Raw genomic sequence first — 25,002 nt, 5'->3', positions numbered from 1 at the left:
GGCGTTTCTCGCCAGGATTGAGGCGACTAGTGGCCAGAAGGGGGGTAAAAAGCGCCCCCTCCCTGAGCCTGCTTCTAGGGATGTCTCTGACACAGAGTCAGGCCCTGCTATTGTGTCTGGCTCTGGTTCTGTCATGTCAGATGATGCAGGCTTAAGCCACGCGGACAGTGAGGATGACTCTGCTTCAGGGTCAGTGAATGATAAGGAATTTGTTGGAGCCCTTATCACTGCGGTGCAGGATACTCAGAAACTTGAGGATTTGGCGGAGGCATCGGATGTGCCGGTCCCTTTTGGGTTCCGCAAGCCAACCCGCACTGCCAAGGTGTTTCCTTGTATTCTATATTTGGACAAATTGTTATACAAGGAATGGGATACACCGCAGAAAGTTTTTGCTGTTCCAAAATACTTTGCGACCTGTTATCCCTTTGAGAACTTTTTGAAAAAGTGTGTCTCTCCTCTGTCAGTGGACCCTCCCGTGTCCAAATTGAGCAAAGCCACCACGTTGCCGGTGGAAGAGGCTGGCCAGGTCTAAGGACCCGTGGACGGACGCGTCAGACACGTTGGTGGCACCTTGGGGTCACCATCGCCTAATCTACGCCTTCCCTCCTCTGAAACTTCTTCCTCGCCTGCTGCGCAGAGTGGAAGCCGAAGGGATTCCAACAATCCTGATCGCCCCAGATCGGCCGCGCCGCTGCTGGTACGCGGACCTGGTGTCTACCCCTGAGAGAAGATCTTCTGTCGCAGGGTCCGATTTTCCACCCTGCTTTACAGTCGCTGGCTTTAACGGCGTGGCTGTTGAGAGCCAGGTACTGAAGGACCGGGGCCTGTCAGGCTTGGTGGTCTCTACCATGCTGCGTGCACGGAAGTCTATTTCACGAAAGATTTACCATCGTACGTGGAAGGCCTACATCTCTATGTGTGAGGAGATGAAGTGGCACCCCCGTACATATGTGATGTCCCGGATTCTGCCGTTCTTACAGCGTGGAGTGGATCAGGCTCTCACATTGAGTACGGTTAAGAGTCAGATTTTGGCTCTAGCTGTTTACTTTCAGTGACACTTGGCGGCGCACTCCTTGGTGCGTACGTTTGTGCAGGGGGTCCGGCATGTGGCCCGTCCTGTGCGTCCTCCACTGCCCCCATGGGACCTGAATTTAGTCCTCTCGGTGCTTCAAAAGGCTCCCTTTGAGGACATTCTGAAGATCCCTTTGTGGACTCTGTCACAGAAGGTGGTTTTTCTGGTAGCTATTACCTCAGTCAGATGGGTGTCTGAACAGGCGGCCTTGTCCTGCATTCATGAGGATAAGGTGGTGCTGCGGCCGCAGCCATCTTTTCTCCCAAAGGTCGTTTCGACTTTTCACATTAATGAGGACATTGTGTTACCATCCTTGTGTCCTCGGCCGAAAAACCCGAAGGAGGCCACTTTATATTCCCTGGATGTGGTTCGGGCCCTACGTGTGTACTTATCCGCTACGGCTCCATTCCGGAAGTCGGACTCACTGTTCATGTCGGTGAATGGTCGTAAAAAAGGTCTGCCGGTCTCGTCGGCCACCATTTCTAGGTGGATCAGACAGGTTGTGCTTCAGGCCTATGCCCTGAAGGGGCGGGCGCCTCCCTTTCAAGTTACGGCGCATTCGACCAGGGCGATCGGTGCTTCTTGGGCAAGGTGTTACAGGCAGCAGTTTAAGGTTGGAGTTCCTCCGTTGAGAAACTCCGGTTTTTGTTTGGGGTGTAGCTTGGTTTGCTGTGTTGTTTTCCCACCCCTCTAATTTTTTTGACACTGCTTGGGGACGTCCCTAAGGTCAAAGGCTGCTGTGTCCGTCCATGAACGGAAGAGAAAATAGGATTTTTCTACTCACCGTAAAATCAATTTCTCTGAGTTCATGGACGGACACAGCACCAACCCCTCCTTTTTGTTTGTACTGCTTGTTACGAACTGGAGCTGCTGAGGCAGAGTGTGGGTTATACCCGGAGGACCACGCCCCCTGTGAGGAGCTGTGCTGAGGAAAGTGTTTTTAACACTTAAAGTGCTGTTTTCTGCCTAATCTCTCCTAGAAGGAAGGTGCATAATACCCTAAGGTCAAAGGCTGCTGTGTCCGTCCATGAACTCAGAGAAATGGATTTTATGGTGAGTACAAAAATCCTATTTTTCCATGGCAACTCAGCTGACCAATGCTTCAACCAGAGAATTCTGCGCATATGCACCAATAGGAGAGCCAGGCGTGACACCTGATGAATAGAATCTTTAAGAGCGTCAACCGCAAAACATAAGGCCCTAGGTAGTTCAGCTAACTCACAGGCTGCTTCCCATCGAGCAGGGACACTTAATAACCTGCTTAAGCTGGTCTTTTAGGGACTGACAAATGCCCATCGCTGCTACTGCAGGCTGTGCTGCTGCACCTGCTACAGCAAATGGAGGCTTTGAGCAAAGATTCCAGCTTCTTATAAGCTGGATCATTAAAAACCTGGACATTGTCTACTGGACAAGTTAGACTCATATTCACAGAAGATATAGCAGCATCTACTGCTGGCAAACTCCACTTCTTAGTGAAATTTTCCTCCATAGGATAGAGAAGAGAAATTCTTCTAGGAGGAAGAAAATACTTATCTTGGTGATCCCAGTCAGCAGCCGCTCCAGCAATGGGTGTACAGGAAATGCATGTGGACCCTGTGGAGGCCTTAAAGAACCCAAAGAGTAAAAGGGGGGCTCAGCTACCTGTGCTGGGGGGAAACTTGTATCCAGAATAGACCAATTCCGTAATGGATTGCACAAGCAATGTCTGAAAATGCGAAGCTGAGAAGGGCTCTTCTGAAACTGAATCCACAGAGGGGGGAGTCATTCGCCTGTCCTTTTTCCCGGTCACCCAATGGTATCTCAACCTCATCAGCCCATTCCTGTTCCAACACTGGAAGATCAGGTGAAGGAGACCTATTGCATTTTTTCCCAGACTGGGAGGAAGACGCAAACATATCAGCTATTTTTCCTTCCAAACCAGCGAACGCTGAAGCCAAATCGTCCTTGGTGACGTATACAGAGGCTGAAATATTGGAAGTGGCTACTATGCCTGAGAGCCTAAATGATTCAGACTGGCCAGTTGTTTCTGGTCCTTCAGGGGAGGATGAAACTGTGGAAACATGACTATGATCCTCAGACCCTGACCACGGCGCCCTTGTGCTCCTCCCCTTCGTATGCTTCTCACCTTTCTTTCGAAAAGACATAGTCCTAAGCACAAAAGGCAGAGGTACTTACAATGTGCATCTACTGCCGATCTATAGTCCAGCAAAGGAAATATGCCGCCATCAATGCTCAGCCTTCTGCTCAGTACAGAAGATATGTATGTTTTTCTGTGATCCATGCTTTCCACTAGTAAGAGCACCTCCCCACTACACTGAATGACATTTTAGGCACACAGTTCACCCTTTGATCTCCCCTGTTAACCCCTTCCCTGCCAATGTCATTAGCACAGTGACAGTGCATATTTTTAGCACTGATCATTGAATTAGTGTAACTGGTTCCCAAAAAGGTTTTGAATGGTTTCGAAGGTGTCCAATTTGTCTGCCGCAATATCGGAGTCCTGCTATAAGGTCGCTGATTGCCACCATAAATATGAAGCAGAAGACATATTGGCCTAAACTGATGAAGGAGCACTGTATTTCCTAAAATCCTAACTCAGTTTGAGAGTGTTGTCTTGCAAAACTAGCAGGATTCAGGCCAAAGCGGTGTGCAGTACTGCGTTTGGACTGAGGTGGGGGGGCACCGGAGCCGAATGGCACTGATCATCGCCGGTCGGAAATGCACGAAAAAGGACCGAGGACAGCTTGGCTGACCTCGGCAAACCTCGGGAAGGGAGTCTTTTCAAGGTCAGCCGAACTGTCCTCTGGCCTTTCGGCTGTTTCCGAGGCTCTCCAATTCCCCCCCCGCCTCTGGCCGCATGCGGTATTGCATGCCATTGAAGTCAATGTGGAATTCATTTTTTTTGTTTCCATTGACTTCAATGGGGAAACTCGCTTTGATACTTTGGATTACGAGCCTTCTCCTGGAATGTATTATGCTCAAAATCCGAGGTTCCACTGTATGAAAATTTTACTTAACGGGTACATTTTGGACATACTAGAAGCAGGCAATTTTTACAGAAGCAGGAGCCTTGCATATCATAATGCAGACCTTGCATAATATTTTTTTAAATTTTCAATGTGATGGAAGTACAACATTCAGATTACTTCTAGAAAATCTTCCTTATATGTATTCCACCTGTGTGTCTAGCGGTGACCTAGATTTCAGCTTTTATTTAATGTTCGACCTCTTAATGGCCTTAAGTGTGCTCGCAACTGCCTTAGAAGTTTACCAATTAATGCATTTCCTAAAGTTATTCTTTAAATAAAAATAAGTTATATTAAGTAATGCATGTAAATTCAATCTTGTAAAAGAATATTATATATACCTTATATAACATACTGCATTTTTCTAGGTGAACGTTGTGCAAGTTTCGCCAGCCAAGTCGAAGTCTTCCATTTATCCACTGAAGGTATCGAACATCTAGGTCTTGGCTTGTGTATTTTATAAGAGCTTTTACCTCCTCTTTAAAGTCCATGTTTTTAGAACACTGAAAAAAAAGAAAAAAAAAATCTTCTACAGATAAAAGGGTTGTGCAGTGGCGTTTGGGAAGCGACAGGAAAATGCAGTGGACAGATAGAAAGCTTGGGATACGGATTATTAAAATAACTCATTTATTAAAATTTGGTGGCCAATGGCAACCGGCAAAAAAGGAACCCCAAGTTTAAAAATGTTCAAAATAATGACTATAAGGCTTTATGTACACAGGACGTTGTTCAACTTCTCCTGAACGATTTAACTTTACAGCTAGAAACCAAAAATGTCCAAAAACGTCCGTTTAGCCGCGTTTAAATCTAGAAGCATTTTAAAAAATAAATAAAAATGAAATGACGAAAAACGTCTATAAACGAAACGCGGCTAAACACGGGTTGCCGCGTTTACCCAAAATAACAGATTCTTCTGGACAGCCGCACTCCGAATAAAAATTGCCTTTATTGTAAAATCCAAAAAATAGAAAAACAGCACTACATATCACAGCACACCGGCAGGGCTGACGCGTTTCACGCTGTGTTTAGCGTTTAATCATAGCTAATGATTAAACACAGTGTGAAACCCGTCAGCTCTGCCGGTGAGCTGTGACATGTAGTGCTGTTTTTCTATTTTTTGGATTTTACAATAAAGGCAATTTCTATTTGGATTGCAGCTGTCCAGAAGAATCTGTTTGTTTGTTTTGCAATCTCATATGCATTGCCTGCACCCATGGTTCTGGGAGAAACAATCACCTTGAAGGTTTCTACACCCGAGCGGTCTTTCTTTCTTTCCTTACCACGTTTACCCGCGTTTGGCTTTTGCAAAGTTAAAAACTTTGGTGTCTGAACTCAATTTTTTGCCTTAAAAAAAGGCCTATAAAAAAACGCAACTGCCTAAAAAACGATAGTAAACGAACCTGTGTACATGTACACATAAGATAACATTGAAAGTGTCCAACTGCCTCTGAATGCCCGTTTAGCTGCAGCAGTGTACATGGAGCCCAAGAATGAATAATTCATACACAAGAAAAATGGACATAAAAATAAGTAAACCATAAAACAAAAGGATTAAAATAAAAGTCAGTATAGAGTTTAATAGTAAAGTTCATCATTTAATGCAATTAAAAATGGCAAACCACAAGAAGTAAAATGAATGATGCTGGCCTCTCTGTACGATCCCGATCCTAGTAGCTGGCGGGTTAGGGCTCTGGTGGAGACTCTTTCGCTCTGTTGGTCTCCAGGGCTCCGAGACTCACTGCCTGAAGGAGCACACATGCTCCGAACGCGAGCCTAACGACCCTTCCCAACCACCCCACTGACATCACAGCTGATGAAGACATGACCCTCAGAGCCCTGAAAACCACCATAGCAGATGAGCCTCCACCAGCGCCCCAACCCGCCAGCTATCAGGATCGGGATCGTACAGAGAGTTCAGCCCATGTGACATGCTGTCATTCATTTTACTTCTAGCACAGAGACAAGCCTCAAACTTTCTGCCACAGTCATTTGGAGTGATGAGGCCAAAATGTAGCTTTTTGGCCACAACCATAAACGCTTCATTTGGAGAGGAGTCAACAAGGCCTATGATGAAAGGTACGGAGGTGTATCGCTGATGTTTTGGGGAAGTGTGAGCTACAAAGGCGCAGGAAATTTGGTCAAAATTGTTGGCAAGATGAATGCAGTGTGTTATCAAAAAATACGGGAGGAACATTTGCATTCATCAGTCAGGAAGCTGCACATGGGACGTACTTGGACATTTCAACATAATGATCCAAAACAGAAGGCCAAGTCGACCTGTCATTGGTTAAAGCAGAATAAAGTGAAGGTTCTGGACCTCAATATCATTAAGTTACTCTGGGGAGATCTCAAACGTGTAGCATGCAAGACAGATCAAGAATTTACAAGAACTGGAGGCTTTTTGCCAAGAGGAATGGGGAGGTTTACCATCTGGACTTCAAGCTGTCATTGATGTTAAAAGTGGGCAATGCACAGTATTAAGAACTGGGGTATGTAAACTTTTGATCAGGGTCAAGTACTATATATAAAAAACACACACACACACACACACACACACACACACACACACACACACACACACAAATCATAGTAGGTAAGGTTGAATAAAGACAATAGTCCATCCAGTTCAACCTGTGTAGGTGCACGTGTGTCAGTGTCTATAACCATTTCCCATATGTCATGTTCCTTAGGATGCCAATCGAATACTCCCCACAGCCACCACCAATTGTGGAAGAGTGTTCCACATCCTTATTGCCCTGAAACTACTTTGCAAACCAACCGGTCGGAGATCTGAGATGTCCACCGGGTCACAAATTCGCGAAAAGTTCCCCTCACCCGAGAGATGGGTGGGGGCAGACCTTCATGCAGATGTAGATTTGTTCGCAGGCTTGTTGGGCTTGCGAAATCAGGGACGCTTCTGTCCCTCAGCAGGCGCTTTATTGGCCTGGAATAGTTTACCTGCCGCGCTGGGCGGACAGAAAAAAACGCTTGTGCGTGGTAAAGGAGGGCCCATGCGTGGCTTCTTACCCTATTTGGATTGTGGGAGCAGCATACTCTTACCCCCTGTGGCATCTTTACTAAAGTCATCCAGAGATGCTCCAAAAAATCTGTCGCCCTTAAAGGGCAAATCCATCAGGGCCTTCTTGGAAGATTGGTCAGCAGACCAACACTTTAGCCAGAGGAGACAGCATAACACCACCGCATAGCTTGAGGCTTGGACAGCAGAGGAATAGTGTCCAAGGCTGACTCGCAGACAGATTTTAGGCCCTGTACCAACTGTTCAGCCAAAGCTACCTTGTCTGAGGGAGCTCGATGTGCTTTTAACCCATTGTGCAGCATCTTTGCCCATTCAGTGAGTGTCTGAAACACCAGGGCCCCAACTATCTTTGGACGCACAGCCGAGCCCACCACCGTGTATAGGTTGTGGGTGACCGCTTCAGCCTTCTTGTCCGCAGGGTCATTGAAAGCAGGAGCCCCTTCCACCGTAATCGTGGTTTCCTAGTTTAATCTGGACACAGGAGTGTCCACTATCAGAGGAGAGGTCAATTTTTTCAGGAAATTCTCCTCAAGAAGGTAACGCACTGCCAAACTCTTAGGGACTGAAAAAACCTTCTGTGGTTTGTGCCACTCCTTGTATAAAAGTTTGTCTAAATAAGACACACAAGGAAACACCTTAGCAGTGCGGGTCGCCTTACGGAACCCAAAAGGGACCGGCGCTTCTGTTGCTTCTGCAGACCACTCTATTTTTAGAGTATCTCACACTGCAGTGATAAGGTCACTTACCAGAGCCCTATCGCCTGCTGACCCGGATCCGGAGTCATCCTCACTGTCCAGCCGGTCTTGGTCCGCCCCCTCAGATACATCAGAGCCAGGGTCACGAGCCATGGCTGGACCCGACTCCGCATCAGAGTTGTCCCCAGAAGATGGCGGGGGGAGAGGGCACTTTTTACCCTCCTGTGTTCCCACGTGCCGCTTCCACCTTGGCAACAAAAGCCTCCAGGATCGCCGAACTAGCGTCCACCGATACATCGGGTGCAGGGGCATCAATTGCTAACTCAGGTGTTTCAGGGGAAAGGGCGTCTGCTTCTGACGCCATGCTTATCCACGCGCCTAACACACACAGGGACTCCAAGGCAAGGTACAACAACCCACCCTCCTAGCTGCCACAGAGACGAGGACTCACCACCCTAGCATTATACCGCACAGCTGCCGTCCGCTTCCTACTTGAGCTACTCTCCTTGCAGATGCCAGTGTCACTTATCACTCCGCAGTGTATGTCTGCAGACTTGCGCCGTTTAAATGCACCTCTAGAGGCCAAAAGCCCCCTGCAAATTGGCCGCCGAGTGGACCGCAAGAAAATTGCAGCTGAATGGCAGATAGAGGCCATAAAAACGGCGCGGACCACAAGAAAATGGCCGCCGAGCAGCATATAGAAACCAAACAGGCGTCGGGTGCTGCCAAAGTGGCCTCCGACAGCATGGAGGGAGAAACACACAGGTAAGCATAACTGACACTCTCAATGGCAGCTCACTAGCACCCCGTAAGCAGACGTACAGCGCAGTTCCTGCCCAGATGGAGGCCCCAGGTGGATTATGCTGGAAGCATCCCAGACAGACCATCTTTCATGCCATTACTGTCGGCCCTGCCCGCTGTGACTCGGAAATCTAGACCGGTCATATGCGTGCCCTGGAGCGTGTAGCTCACCAGCCACCCGGTGAGCGACGGGCATGTCATGGACGACCCAGTGCGTAGCTGATTGCCGAAACTGGGGAGACTACAAGGATCTGGGACCCAGCCTATCACCCAGTCGGCAGTTGATCGCAGATCACAGGAACAACAAAAAATAAAAATAGAATTCAATTTAGAAATAAACCTCCAGGCCTATGGGCCCGAAGGGAGCCATGTCTTTCTCCTTTGCTAGGCAGAAATAAAACGGAGCTGCGAGATGCAGAGCGAGGGGTTATACCCAGAGGGTACCGTACTACGGTACTGTATTGTGTGTGATGTATTTAACACTTTCTACAAGTTTCTGCCTAGTCACTCCTGAATGAAGGCCAATACCCACTTTGTCAAGATTGCGGCTGTGTCCGTCCATGAATGAAAGAGAAATGCGATTTCAATGGGCATAAAAAGCAGTGTAACAATTGACATACAAGTCAAAAAGGAGGGCTAGATTAATACCGTATATTGCAAGGGAAACCCTTGCTGTTCCGCTGACTAAGGCAAACTATCAAATTACTGAAACTGCGAACATATGACCTCTGCAAAGAGAAGGGTGAAAGCAGCACTGGTCTAGTGCTCTAAGCCCGGGACAGGTCAATTGGCCCTCCCCCACACTTCAGGGCCATCCAGCCATTGGACCCGTCCCAAGCCAGAGCCACATCTCTCACGCGCTCCTCGCCTGTTGCTTGTAATGCGTTCCACGCTGGAATGCATTACCGCGACCAAGCCATGACGTCATCGCTCAGCGCCACGTGCGTTTCAGCTTGGAACGACTCGGCGCTGGATTTGGCACACCTGCCTTCCACCTGTTAGCTGCCTATAAAAGGCATTCAGACTTCATAGAAGCCCCGTTCTATTATTGTCAGCCGTACCGGCCACGCTACAAGACAGGCAACATTATGGCCAGCTAGCAAAGACTTTCATTGCGTCCAGCCTGCCATCGCTGCGGACAACCTGGGAGTTCTTCCTTGCTGATGCCCTACACTACGGAGTCCCTTGCTGCTAAACAATGAAGCCCTGCAAACGGATAAGTAGCAATTGTGTCACTTGTAGTTCTACAGAAAGATCTGCTGCATACTTTCCACCATAACAGTTGCAGTTATTTAATATGGCTTTTGGCTATTGACATGCTGCTTGGGATAGACTGTTGTTCCTATGACTATTTGCTAGGGAATATCTTCGAGGGACATCTACACTCAAATTACCTGAGCTATATTGGCCTCTCATATGCAACAATTCGTTGTTTCTGCAACTTCTATTTACTACGGGTACTCTCAAACTACCTGGGCTGTATTTGCCTCTCATATGCAACTATTAGTTGTCTCTACAACTGCCATTTACTACGTGCTTGACATAAGTGTTATTTGCTTACGGTCCTTGCCCTAACTTGCGGAACATGTTCGCCTAAACTTTCTATGCTAAGGGTTGACGTATTTCATACCTTCTCCCTTAGTGGCCTAATGTACAACGCTATGTAATACTGATATTCGCTTGCATACAGTTGTGCATTGGAATTTTTAAGTGCATATTATAACTTTAAACGCTAAGCTCTGGTCACATGTTGAAATGCGTCCAAGCTTAGTAGCTCAACGCCTTTCTTTATGTGAGAGAGAGATGATGTAGAGAAGCCCCAAACTCCTATTTGTGTGGAGTGACGCCTGGGGTCTAATACTGAAATCTCACATAGGGCCTCATTTGAGGGAACTGGTAGCCCATCACAGTAGGGGGCGGGAGGTGGGCAGAGCCGGGAATGGTTTGTGATGTATGTGCAGTATTATGGTTCATTTTGTTTGGATTTGTATCAGATTGTTTATGTAGCTTTGATGTATGTCTTTTACTTGTTCTTCAATAAACTTTCTGGATAAAAAAATAAAATAAAAAATCCGTTCACCAGAGCGGTTACACACGTGTGGCTGTAAAATTCACAGTTTGACCCCCAAGTCCTGGAAATCATTTTTCAGGACTCTCCACCTTCCACTAACTTTGTCATTGGTGCCAACATGAACCATGACAGCTGGGTCCTTCCCAGCCCAGCCACCTGTCCACCCTTTCGGCAATGTGCCAAACCCAAGCTCCCGGTAAACATACTGTTCAGCTACAACAGTCTTTCTGACAGATTTCCCTCTATGTCCTCCTAATAATTGAGAAGGTTTAGGATACTATATGTATAGATATAACTATATTTGTTGCATTCCCTTCCCACAAGCCAGAAATTCTGTATCAATCGTTATTAGTTTTACAAAAGAGTAAAACAATTTAGTAGGCACTTTTACATTACGGAGGCTATGAAGAACGATAAAAGCATACATTAGTATCAAGTCAAGGGATACCATTATAGTCCCATGTAATATTCGCAACCGTTAGGCTACTAGAGGTAAGGGACTAGCTCAAGGGTATGTAACATGTAAAAAAAAACAACATGTAAAAAAGAGCCAGGGGTTCCATATTTTATCATATAGTAATGGTTTATCCCTTAAGACACTCACTATATTTTTTGTGGAGCATAATCCAGGTCAGCTTGCGCTTCAGCTGGCTTTTCCACGCAGTGGTTATTGCGATTTTGACCGCCAAAAAGATAAAATAAATCGGTTCATTTAACAACACTATCTGAGCATCTTTAGTAATATTAAGCATAGTGAAAGACTAAAAGAAAGAATGGACCCGGATCCAGAAACGCTTGACCTTCAAGCCAGAAATTCTAAAGTAATTACACGTTAGGACTGGGTCAGTTTCTTGGCCATTTGATTGGGGGGGGGGGGGGGGGAGACTTTTCATACATACAGTGTCAGCATGGCACAACTACATTCAGATACAACTTAAGCCAGCCCCCTTATTTGAGAAGGAGGGGCATATAGTGCTGTGAACAAGTATTATTTATTAATTTTAAATATTATTTAATATTTTTTATTCTTTTGCACATTTGTCTCACTTAAAATTATTCAGCTCAAACTATAGATAACCGAAGATAACCGAGTAAATAAAAAAACACTGTTTTTAAAGGGAAAAAGCTGTACAAACCTGCCTGGCGCTATGTATAAAAGAAATTGCCCCCTAAACCTAATAAGTGATTGTGTCACCCTTAGCTGCAACAACTGCAATCAAGCGTTTGCGATACCTGGTAATGAGTCTTTCACATCGCTGTGGAGGAATTTTGGACCACTATTCAGAATTGTTTTAATTCAGCAACATTGGAGGGTTTTCGAGCAAGAATGGCCTGTTAAAGGTAATGCCACAGCATCTCAATTGAATTTATGTCCAAACTTTGACTAGACCACTCCAAAACCATACAATTTTTGGTGGACTTGTTGGCGTGTTTCAGATCATTGTCTTGCTGCATAACCCAAGTGCGCTTGAGCATACAAACTGATGGTAGAGCGCAGAATTCACGGTTCCATCAATTATGGCAAGTCGTCCAGATTCTGAAGCTGCAAAGCAGCCCCAGACTATTGGTTACTGTTATGGGGTGCACACCTTCCAAGTCCAACTTTTGTCTCACAAAAATCAGTCCACAGAATATTTGTCCAAAAGTCTTGAGGATAATCAAGATGTTTTTTGGCAAATGTGAGACGAGCCTTTATGTTCTCTTTGGTCAGCAGTGGCTTTTGCCTTGGAACTCTCCGATGGATGCCATTTTTGCCCAGTCTCTTTCGTATTGTTGAATCATAAACACTGACCTTAACGGAGGCCTGCAGTCCTTTAGATGTTTTATGACCTTCTGGATGAGTCATCGTGTTCTTGGAGTAATTTTGGTAGGCCTGATACTCCTGGGAAGATTCACCACTGTTCTTCATTTGCGGAGAATGGCTCTCATCATCGTTTTTTGGACTCCCAAAGCCTTAGAAATGGCTTTGTAACCCTTTCCAGATTGATACATGTCAATTAATTTGTTTCTCATCTGTTCCTAAATGTCATTAGCTCATGCCATGATGCGTTGCTTTTTGAGATCTTCACTTTGTCAGACAGCTTCTATCTATAAGTGATTTCTTGATTTAACAGGTCTGGCAGTAATCAGACCTGGGCACAGCAAGTGAAATTTAGCTCAGCTTCCAAAACAATATGGTTAATCATAATTTACTCAGGGCCAGGCTGGTTTGGACAGCTTTTTTCCCTTAATAAATGAAATCATAATTTACATACTGCATTTTGTATTTACTCATGTTATCTTTGTGTAATAATACAATATGTTTGATGATCTGAATCATTTAAGTGTGACAAATATGCAAGTGTATATAAAAAATAAAAAAAAATCAGGAAGAGGACAAATACTTTTTCACAGCACTGTATGTACAGTACTATAAAAAGTATAACTTTACTTTTTACATTCTGTACTATAATAATACTATACTATAATACTATACTATAATAATCTTTCTGTAATCTTTTGCTATTTTTTTTATTATTAAATAATTATATTTTCTACACAAGACGGAAGGACTTTTCAATTTGAGTACAACTAGCCATAAAAAGTATTTCTGTAAGTTTACGGAACAAAAAAAGTCACTTTTAAAAAGGTAGAATTCCATTCAAATACTAACTAAACCTCAACCTGCTCCCACCCCCATTTCTAAGCCTATTCTAACTACGTTGTAAAGAATAACAGTGTATACCTACCTATTCTGAGTCACATCTTATCCGGTCACATGATCAGGTCCCAGTATCAGCTTCAGTTTAAAGGACAGACAGCCAAAAACGTAGTAAATAAAAAAGGAAAAGCTGCACTGCATATAAGATAATGTGAACTTAAAACAACATAGAATAAACAGTATGCTGTATATAGTGCACAAAGAACACCAGTGCAAAATTAATATCTGGTACACAAGTGAAATAATAAAAAAGTCCATATGGATAGATGTATCCCAAAAGTTCAAAAAAAAGGGGATATGACAGAGATGGCAGAAGACTCTCCGAATGGGTGATAAGAGGTCCAGAAACAATCTTGTGAATCAGTAAGGGTGCATTCACACCACGATTTTGTCATCCTACTTTTACTCACGATTTTAGGTTTTAAATCGTCCAAATCTGTATGGCAAAACGTATCCATTCACTGCTATTCATTAATTTAGGTCCCCAAGTGCATCCGATTTGATACGATTTAAAATCGTATAAAAAAACGTGTTTGACCACGTTTTTTGGTCCGGATTTGAAATTGTATTGAAATCGTGTCCGATTTTGTGTTAAAATTATGTCCGTTTTTTTTTTCTATTGTGGTCAATCTAAATCGTACTAAATCGGATGACTGTCCGATTTTCATACGATTTTGTCAGATACGATTCTATCCGATTTAACGGTCCGTTTATCGGATGTTAAAATCGTGATGTGAACCTAGCCTTAGACTGATGAGAGTAGCCTCCACCACTTATGTCCTAACTGCTTACCAAAACGATAGGACCTCTAGCGAGATCAACAACGCATGTAATCAAACAAGCCAGCCCAAGAGATCCAGGAATGCTGTCACTCTGTCTGTGTCTCCATATTCTTACTCGTCAGAACGTCTCTCCTCCATATGTATGACCCAGAAGGAAAACACTGACAAAAACGTAGTAAGCCTATAGGTGCCATTTTTCCTTTTTAATGCTTTTTATTACACCTTTCATCTGGGTATTCATTATGGATACTCTGTTTATAGAGTGAACAGAGGCATAGTTTGTCACTTCTTGTAAGTGACAAGTATAGCCACGACATTAAGGTCTGGTTTATTTAGTTGACATTTGGTTGCCAACTTTGCCTAAAATGGCCGCCCTGTGAAAACGACGCCTGATTTAACATTAGTATTTATAGTGATGGCTATAGTGATGGTTTGCTGGCAAACGATTTTATCCAGGCTTTACTGCTTTTTATCTATTGCAAGTAGCCTTATGGCTTTTTTGTTCAATAAATGTTACATACAGTATTACACTATTGGAGCTTTCTATTTGTATGGTCTACCTTCTGGTTCTTGCTGGTTTGGATGTCCCACTGTGAGTTTGATCACACCCGAGGACTCACCCTACCACCAGATCATTCCAGAGGCTTCCCTATTCATACCCTACAGAGGTTCTGCATGCCTGTCTGACCATTCTAGAAATAGGTGGTCCTCATCATCTGGTAAGCGTCTTTGATCACAGAGTGTGGGGTGCCACAGAAGGCTCTGCATGATTTTTGGTGGTGGAATACCTGTCCAATCAGTTTTGTTTTGGATTTCTTCATATTTATGACGAGGATCAATTCTGCACAATTTTATTAACCGTTTCTCTTTTCTTCTCATCACTTGCTATTCACAGAGTGTATTATGTCACATTGAGAATTGTATTTTTATATTTAGTTAAATTTTTTAATGCTGAGATTAGTGTGACTTTTTGTTAAAAATATGGGTGACATCGTCCAGACTCTGCAGCAGATATGGGCAATCTTTCCACTTCACTGAGGCAGGCCGCTGGAGAGATTCATGTGGTGTGCAAATAAAACAGTTACAGGGTTGAGACAAAACATTTACCTCTGTAAGGGATGGTTACAATGATCAGCTTTAATTATTTTACCATTTATGTAAAACTACCTTTATTTGAAAAGAAAAACAAACTGTTGCTGTAAGTGCTTGTGTAACTGCAGTGCTGGAGTTTGGCTTTGATTTGATAGTGTATTTAAATCTGCTAGCACATTATAAAAACACACAAACACACACACACACACACACACCCAAACTGACAAGAATCTTGTCCAAAAGGTGCTCCCTGTGCTCACTCATCAAAAGTGAGGCACTCCAATACAGGAAGTGTGTTACTGTCCAGATCACCAGGTGAAAATAGAATGAAACAAGCCTAAAAAATAAAATGCAACCACCACATGTAAATCGCAATATATTACATTTTTGGTTTTGGATTTAACACTGCTTTAGACTGAAAGCAAATACAGCTATTCACCTAAAAAACACAGCAGGAAAAAGAAAGTGTAGGAGGCAAGCAGACAGCTGTACTGTGATGTATATTTAGAGCGTTCACCATTAACACTATGTACTCTAATATTTACTAAAAGGTTGTATATTTCAGATACATTTCTTACTGCTTACTGAGACAAAGATGGGGCATTTCATTGCCCAGCTGTCTCTGACTAACATTTGAAGCTAAAAGGCAATCAGTCAAGTCGAATAATACCTAAACCTAAAAACAAAAACCTAATTACATTTTGCTTGCTAGTTTCTTAGATGTGATGGCTGGATTCCTTCTTTATTTTTTTGTGAATTGCGTTTTCTGCAAGAACAACTTTGACATACTGGTAAATTCTGTATCTTGCAGTACAATACAAGGACACAGGAATCTATTCATAGACTACGAGTTATATGCCACTACCTTCAGATGATTGAGCACTGGCTAAAAAACTGCCAAGTCCATCTCCTAATGTTACTTTATACCCTTGTTAGCTTAGTGAGGCTCCACTTTTATTAGCAAGCAGTAAAAAGACAACAGAGAGGAGAGGAAAAGAACCTGTGTTCGTTCATACGTTTATCGTACAGTACAGGACATAGGGAATCAATTCATAGCCCATAGGACATCCACAAGCAAAACTTGATGGGGAGAACCAGAAGGGCCAATAGATGCAAACTGTTACCAGTAGAAACATCTTATGCTGCGTACACACGGTCGCTTTTTGTCTTGTAAAAAAACGTTGTTTCTTCTCATGAAAAAACCACGACGTTTTTCAAACTAAAAAAAACGACGTTGCCTACACACCATTGTTTTTTCAAAATGCTCTAGCAAAGCGCGGTTAGGTTCAGCATGTACGGTGGCACTCTGTTCCATTCAAGCTCGCATTATAACTTGCTTCTGAGCATGCACGGGTTTAAAAACATCGTTTTAGCCCCCACACGATCATTTTTTATGACACAAAAGCCGACGTTTTGAAAAACGACATAAAAAATTGAAGCATGTTCTAATTTTATTTGTCGTTTTTCAGAAGACATAAAACAACGGTTTCCCCACACACGGTCATTTTAAATGACGTTTTTAAAAATGCCGTTTTTTTCTTCACAAAAATTGACCGTGTGTACGCGGCATTACTGCTGGAGCAAGCAACAGCAGACGCAGTCACCTGGACCAACCGTTTGGAAGAAACTTGAAAGACGACATCTAGACCAAAAAAAGGTCAGGAAAACAATTCCAGAAGAGTGTAGGCACAGTCTTGAAGGAGAACAGCAGCTTGTCAGGTACCAGATGGCATAAATCAGGTTAAAGAAGCCTACGGCCAGAAGTCTCATATCTCCCAGTTGTTTTAGGGGTTCAAATCTTATCAGCAAGAAAAGGCTTACAAGGATGTGTTGACAGGAGAGTATAACCCATTACGCTGCCTTTGCTAGAAGGAGAGATTCCCTGACATAAGAGTTCTTAGCCGCAGGTGTATAGGTTTTGGAAAAGCTAAACTAGAGTAGACAAATAGCTGGGCCAGACAAGAAATCTTTTGCATGTGACTAAATGAAACTGGAAACATCTGATCGCTGCTGGAGGTTGTTGTAACCTGATCACATTGAAGTGAGAGCTTGGCAATTAGGGAAGGATCACTGTAGACTGGCTGATTCAATCACCAGGACTTTTTCATGATCTACTCACATATATTAAGAGTTTCTTCACCAGGTTTGTTTTGCTTGATTGTAGCTGTACGATTCACATTGCACATGAGTTAATACGAGCACATCAGTATGTATTAATTTATCATTTGGTTTAGTTCACCGTTTTTGATTGCTGCTGTATTATTTAGTTATTTTTTGTGAGGTTTCTTTGAGATTATTTGTTAGTAGCGCTGTAGTCCTTTTCCCTATGTAGAAGTTGTTACACAATGGACAGACACACAATGGACAGACTCAAAATGGACCTTAACAGCACTGGATCAGTCACCCAAGCGTTAAGCCATACAATCTGTGCAAGCAAAGACATTCTGGAGATGTGACAGATCACATTCTTTATGGTGTCTTTACAGAATAGTAAGGCCATGGGCTAGAGTTGTAACTGTAATGGACAGAACTCTGCTCTGCTTAAAGCAATATTAAACCCAAAACCAAAAATGTAATATATTGCAGCTCACCACATCATTATGTGGTGTCTGAATTTGTTTATTTTTTAGGTGCCCCCCCCCCCCTTTTTCCACCTGGTGATCTGGCCAGTAACAGCTACTGTATTAGAACATCCCCACTCTGGACAAACAGCACAGGGGGCACATTTGGACAGCAGCATTCTCAGTTTGGGAGGGGGGGGGGAGTATTAAATATACTAACAGATTTAAATACTAGCAACAACTTCATACACTTCAACAAATTGATGCCAAATTCCAGCTAACTTTATAAGCATTAGTTCCTCAAAATCAAAACCGAGCGCATGATATTTTCTCCCCCACATGCCACTTCCCTGGATTTCTCTATCAAAATCCACAGCTAAACTATCAACCCGTCACCTCATGTCAAGATCCTAGGTGTAATCATGGACTCTGAACTATCCTTTCAGCCCCACTGAAACAGCTCCAATTGCTGTCCAAAGCGTGCCGCCTTAACATCTCCAAAATATGCCCTTCCCTAACCAACGTCACCACAAATCTTCTATTACATTCCCTGGTCATCTCTTGTGTCGACTACTGCAACCCCCTCCTCATTGGCTTACCTCTAAATAGGTTATCCCCCATTCAGTCCATCACGGATGCTGCTGCTAGGCTCTCTGCCACTCAACCAACAAATGAAATTCAAGATACTAACAGTAACTTACCATGCCATCCACAACCTGGCACCCAGCTACATCTCTCACCTGGTCTCAAAATACCAACCAAAATTGTCCTCTTCGCTCCTCCCAAGACCTCCTCCTGCTCTTTGGCTGCCTTGCACATCATCCCATACTCTCCTCCAGGACTTCTTCCGAGCCTCTCCCATCCTCTGAAGTGCTCTACCCCAATCTGTCAAACTATCTCCTACTTTGTCTACTTTCAGACGATACCGCTGATTGTCTGGTAAATTATGGAAATGGAGAGCACTATGTAGTTGCCTTTCTGCTGCATGTGGTTTGTCTAAGAAAGTAGGTTATAGGAGTGTCTAATCCCAGGAGGGAAGGAAAGAGACCAGCCCAGGGGCAAACACAGGAGTTAGAATGAAAAGCCTATAACATTCATCTGTAAGATGAGCGGGTTTTTCACCTGGTGTTGGAGTGCACTGTTAATATAGCAAAAAGGATTGGGGATAAAAGAACACAGCACTGGACTAATACACATTGAGGGACTTTGTTATTTTATTTTTGATTTAAACGATTTCACTAATAACATAGAACTAAGAGTAGGAGTTGTATATTGCTCCCCAGTAGCGTTGCACTATATTGATCACATTGTAAAGATCTCATAATTATCTTCATTGCTTAGGATGTCATAGCACATTTTAGATAAAAATATCTCTCCATCAGGACGACGCTCGAACCTTTGCCTGCTGGTTTGATCACCAATGACTTATTATGCAACTCTTGTAAAGCCATTCACTCTGCAAAAGAGGTTGAATTGTTTTTGCCTCCCACCTTTCCCAGGGCGTCTGTAAATCCTTTTCAACCAATTTAACAAAAATTAAAATATGGCTCCCCTGTGGGAAAGGTGGAGTATAATTGCTTTTTAACTTATATGAGGAGAAGGGTCCCGTGACTTTCGCATTACCTCCCTCACATTCATTTTGCAAAATCTTATAAATAGAAAAAGAGAAGTGAGACGTGGCCATTTCAAGATTTTGCCATGTGGGAATTATTTATATTTCCCTATTTTCTTTTCAACTTTTTCATACACTAATTTTTTACACCATTACCCTGACAAAGCCTGTTTTTAGGCCAAACATGTAGGCGATTTTAGTTATTTTGGGAGCAGCAATAGTTCTATTTTGGGGATTATGCATGGCTCTTTTGTATGGAGGGAGTCCCATGGTTTAACATTTAGAGATTGAGCAGTGGTCAGCAAGTACAATATACAGGCAGTGTGACCTCAAAACAGTGAGTATGAGCAACATTAGCACAGGCAGTGTGACCGCATTAAAACACAAGTAAATTAAGCCAGCCTGGTATTGACAGTATGGATAGTGCAATTTCTATGCTCTAGACATCTAGTAGCTAGTTTATAGCATTTTTGAGGCAGATCTTTGAGCATATACACAGAAAGGATGGTTAGTATGACCTCTTTACTTTGATATCTGGAGACAGTTTTTCAGTACCTTTGAGCATTTACCTGCAGTTATTGTCTTGAATGGTCCATGTTTATGTATCATATATAGCACAGGTATGATTGCAAGGTTTTAGAATCTGTAGCTAGTTTACAGTACTTTTGAGGCAGAGATCTGAGCATAAACTTAGACGGCGTTGGTTTATGCCAATAGTTTATAGGAGTTTGTATTCCATGTATAACAAAAAGGTATAGACCTATAGTCACCGGGGTGGATTCAGGTAGGGGCGCGCAAAACTGCGGCGGCGTAACGTATGACATTTATGTTACGCCGCCGTAAGTTTTACGGGCAGTGCTTGATTCACAAAGCACTTGCCTGTAAAGTTGCGGCGGCGTAGCGTAAAAGGGGCCGGCGTAAGCGTTGCGTAATTCAAATGATCCCATAGGGGGCGTGGATCATTTAAATTAGGCGCTTTCCCGCGCCGAACGTACTGCGCATGCGCCGTCCCTAAAATTTCCCGACGTGCATTGCGGTAAATGACGTCATTGGTTTCGACGTGAACGTAAATGGCGTCCAGCGCCATTCACGGACGACTTACGCAAACAACGTTAAATTTTCAAATCGCGACGCGGGAACGACGGCCATACTTAACATTGGCTGCGCCTCCTAATAGCAGGAGCAACGTTCCGACGAAACCGACTTGCGCAAACGACGTAAAAAACTACCGCCGGGCGCACGTACGTTCGTGAATCGGCGTATGTAATTTGCATACTCTACGCTGACAACTACGGGAGCGCCACCTAGCGGCCAGCGTCAGAATGCACCAAAAGATACGACGGCGTAAGAGACTTATGCCAGTCGTATCTTAGGCTAAAGTCGGCGTATCTAGCTTTCTGAATACAGAAAGTACATACGCCGGCGCAACTACGGATACGCCGGCGTAATTGCTCTCTGAATCTACCCCACTGTCTTCAATGGTTTATGCTAATATTTTACAAAGTACAGACGGTTTACTACCTCTGATCAGAAAAAGGTATTGGCATCAGTTTATATGTCTAAGGCCTCGTACACACGGACGGACAGTCCGCTGAAAACGGTCCGCCGGACATGTCCGCCCGGAGATTTCTGTCTGGTGGTTGTACACACCATCAGACAGAAATCCGCACGTAAACAATACGCGGGGACGTGGCCGCGCCGTCGCCACGACGATGACGCGGCGACGTGGGCGGCCCTGGAAGTTCAAAGCTTCCACGCATGCGTCGAATCAGCACGACGCATGCGAGGGATGGCGGTCCGTCGGACCAGTTTCAGCGCACAGATCCAGTCGTGTGTACGGGGCCTAAGTGACCACTGCATATTCTCCCATCTTCCAAAAAAAAAACTCTGTACCTCACTTAAGTGTTACTAAACTCAGTAATATGAAAATAGCTCATTACTGGGCATGGAGGAGGTGGGAGGGACTGGGCTGTCATTTAGGATCTGTATACACACGCACATGTGTGATGTCAATATTATGTGACCTGAAAAGCTCAGCTCAAAACAGGAAATATTCTCTCCAGCATTAGAGACCAAACTTAGCATGTGGGAACTACCCTCACTGTGTCTTATCTGGCCTTGCCATTAAGGGAGACCCTGCAGGAGGGGGAGGATCTGTCCATACAGGATCAGAGAGCCTTTTTACACAATTCAGAGGATTAACCCCTTACGTTCCACAGGGAGTATAACAAGCATGTTATTCTGCATATACAGAGAGATTTTACGGTTGTGAGTTTAGTAACATTTTAAAGTGGGTTGATAGACACATTTATGTGCATGGCTTATACCATTATTGGCTTAAGTGCTTTAGGGAACGCACCCCCGTTCTGTTACACATTACGATTGCCAGCTAAGGTTTTTTTATATTGATATATTAAGGCATTAGTGTGAATAATTATAATTTTTTGGCATTATTAGTGGGTGGCCCGAGTCTGGGTCTGACTAAATTTGCTGTGGCAGGCTTCCTAGAGAGACAGTTTGAATCACTCTCTTTGGAAGCCAGCCAAGTATTCTCTAATGAGGCACCATTGGTGCCAAAAGACATGAATATACATGAGGCATTCAGACGTACACTGCAAGCTTACAAGAAACATACAGGATGTTTGTGGGAAGTGGCAAGCCTGGGAGATGTATATTAAAAAACATCTTACAGTACGTGGTTCTTAGGATCATGATTGGACCACACTCTCACACAGAGATTCCTGATTTCATGGCAGGTTGCGACAAATTACAAACGGAGAATACTCTGAAAACCATGCAATATCTTTTGGATTCTGGGAGATCTCAGTTTGAAGAACTAAATAGGTTAAAATAGAGCAAACCAACATTCTTCATTTTAAGGATCATCCCGACTTAAAAAACTTGAGGAGAAATTACAGAAACAGGTGGAACAAAGAATATATACCGGTAAATGAAAAATACAAATAGTTTGTAAGAAACTTCCAAGACTTTGCAAATTTGGACTTAAATACAGCACATGAGTGAGACAGAGAGACTGAGGGGGGTAGTAACAGACAGAGTGACCATGAGGAGTAGAAAAAAAGATTTTAGAAAGCCCAGTTTAGAGGTCGGGGGGCACACCCTAAACATACATTTCTATGGTTGGTGCTGCTATAAAGATTAGCATACATATTGAACCACAGAGAATAGCGCACCCATACACAAAAAAAAAAAATAATAATAATAATAATAATAATAATAATAATAATAATAATCTTACTTTCAAATCTTGCAAGGCTACTTAAAAACACCTGATCTTAACCACTTAACCCCCAGACCATATTGCTGGTCAAAGACCAGAGCACTTTTTGCGATTCGGCACTGCGTCGCTTTAACGGACAATTGCGCGGTCGTGCGACGTGGCTCCCAAACAAAATTGGCGTCTTTTTTCCCCACAAATAGAGCTTTCTTTTGGTGGTATTTGATCACCTCTGCGGTTTTAATTTTTTTGCGCTATAAACAAAAATAAAGCACCAATTTTGAAAAAAATAATATTTTTTACTTTTTGTTATAATAAATATCACCCAAAAATATATAAAAACGCATTTTTTTGCTCAGTTTAGGCCGATACGTATTCTACATTTTTTTTTTTTTTTTTTAAAGAAAAATAACGCAATAAGCGTTTATAGATTGGTTTGGGCAAAAGTTTACAAAATAGAGGGTATTTTCATGGCATTTTTATTAATATATTATTTTTTACTAGTAATGGCGACGATCAGCGATTTTTTCCGGTACTGCGACATTATGGCGGACACGTCGGACACATTTTTGGGACCATTGGCATTTTTATAGCGATCAGTGCTATAAAAATGCATTGGATTACTATAAAAATGCCACTGGCAGTGAAGGGGTTAACAGTAGGGGGCGGGGAAGGGGTTAAGCATGTTCCCTGGGTGTGTTCTAACTGTAGGGGGGGTGGAGTGACATGGGGAAATGACTGATCTTCTGTTCATACATTGAATGAACAGAAGATCAGCATTTCTCTCCCTGACAGGACTGGGAGCTGTGTGTTTACACACACAGCTCCCGGTCCTCGCTCTGTAATGAGCGATCGCATGTGCCCGGCGGCGATCGCGATCGAGCACAGGAGTCGGGGCCTCCGGCGTGCACACGCCCCTAGTGGCCTGTGCAAGAGCCGACGTATAGCTACAGGCTCTCGTGCAGGGGGGCCGACCTGCCGCCGTAAAACGACGGCGGCTGGTCGGCAACCAGTTAATAAGTAAATATGGGGATTTAGTCACACTATATGGACATACCGTGCTTAAAAGGAGTCGTAAAAGGTAAAAAAATAAAAAAAAATCCCTAAATAGCTTTCTTTACCTTGAAATAAGGACATTTTAAAAGCAAAATCAAAGGATGAGGTAAGTGAAGGAGGACTGCACTAAGGTAAAGAAAGCTATTTAGGGAAAAGATTTGTTTACCTTTACAACCCCTTTAAGCCCACCACTGCATCAAAGTACTCAATTATCAGTGGGTCCTGCGCCATTCATAGAATATTTACTAAGATCAGTTTTTTTTTAAGTAGCCTTGCAGGATTTGAAAGCAACCTTTTCTGTGTATCAGGTGGTTGGGGAAAGAGGGGAAGAACAAAACCACCCCTAAAAATAGGTAGGATAATTTTTTAGGACACAATACTCAACATTTTAGGAGTCGAGACAAATGGGAAAAAGGAGGGGTTGGGACAAACACGAACAGATCCCCCACCCACTGATAAATATTTACAGGAATACAATCTCTCTACAATACCACTTAGATGTACATATAACAGTCCTCAAAAGGGGCCTGTCCTTTGTACCCACTTGGGAATTTATTTGAATGGGTTAAGGACATCAACCTATTCACTAGGAAACTGTCTCTCAAGAAGGAATACAAAGATAAATCCACATAGGAAGTTGAAAATCTTACATCAAAGCATATAAAAGCATTAAGGTTGTTGAAATCTTTGCAAAACGAATGTGAGGGAGGCAATACAGAACTTATGGGACCCCTCTCCCCACAGAAGTTAAAAATAAATAAATTATACTCTGCCTTTCTCACAGGCAGCCATATTGGTTGAAAATGATTTAAAGACCCTCTGGGAAAGGAGAGGTGGGAGGCATAACCAATTCAACCTCTTTTGCAGAGTGGAAGGCTTTATAGTTGCATAATAAGTCACTGGTCAAAACCAGTGGACAAAGGGGGGAACATCGCCCTGATGGAGAGATCTTTCTATCTAAAAATGCACTATGACATCCTAAGTAAAGAAGATAATTATAAGATATTATCTAAAGATCCGACTCTTGAATACCTGGATGAACCGAGAGGCATACTAAAGAGAGGATTAGATAGAAAGTTACTCTCCAAGGAGGAATATGAATTTATTTTTTATTTATTTTTTGTAAACAGGGACAAGGCCGCGCAGGCCGACAATGTATAATGGTACATACAGTGCATACAAAAAATTAGTTACACAACTGTACATAACATACACAAAACATTACAAACCTCCTGTCAGGCACCTGCCGGATACCGCT

At 43.3% G+C, this 25,002-nt stretch overlaps 1 protein-coding gene across 3 annotated transcripts in view; it reads right to left on the bottom strand.

The window, feature by feature from the left end:
* TEDC1 (tubulin epsilon and delta complex 1) overlaps nt 1-25,002 on the bottom strand; it is a 138,187-nt gene that overhangs the window by 41,215 nt on the left and 71,970 nt on the right. For all 3 annotated transcript variants that reach the window (XM_040333199.1, XM_040333197.1, XM_040333196.1), the window contains exon 4: nt 4,440-4,601. In XM_040333199.1, the coding sequence (XP_040189133.1) occupies nt 4,440-4,601 (162 nt within the window). The remainder of the gene's footprint in view (nt 1-4,439; nt 4,602-25,002) is intronic.

Source organism: Rana temporaria, chromosome 13, assembly GCF_905171775.1.
Source record: "Rana temporaria chromosome 13, aRanTem1.1, whole genome shotgun sequence".
NCBI lineage: Eukaryota > Metazoa > Chordata > Amphibia > Anura > Ranidae > Rana > Rana temporaria.
This window is presented reverse-complemented; position numbering and strand designations above follow the sequence as displayed.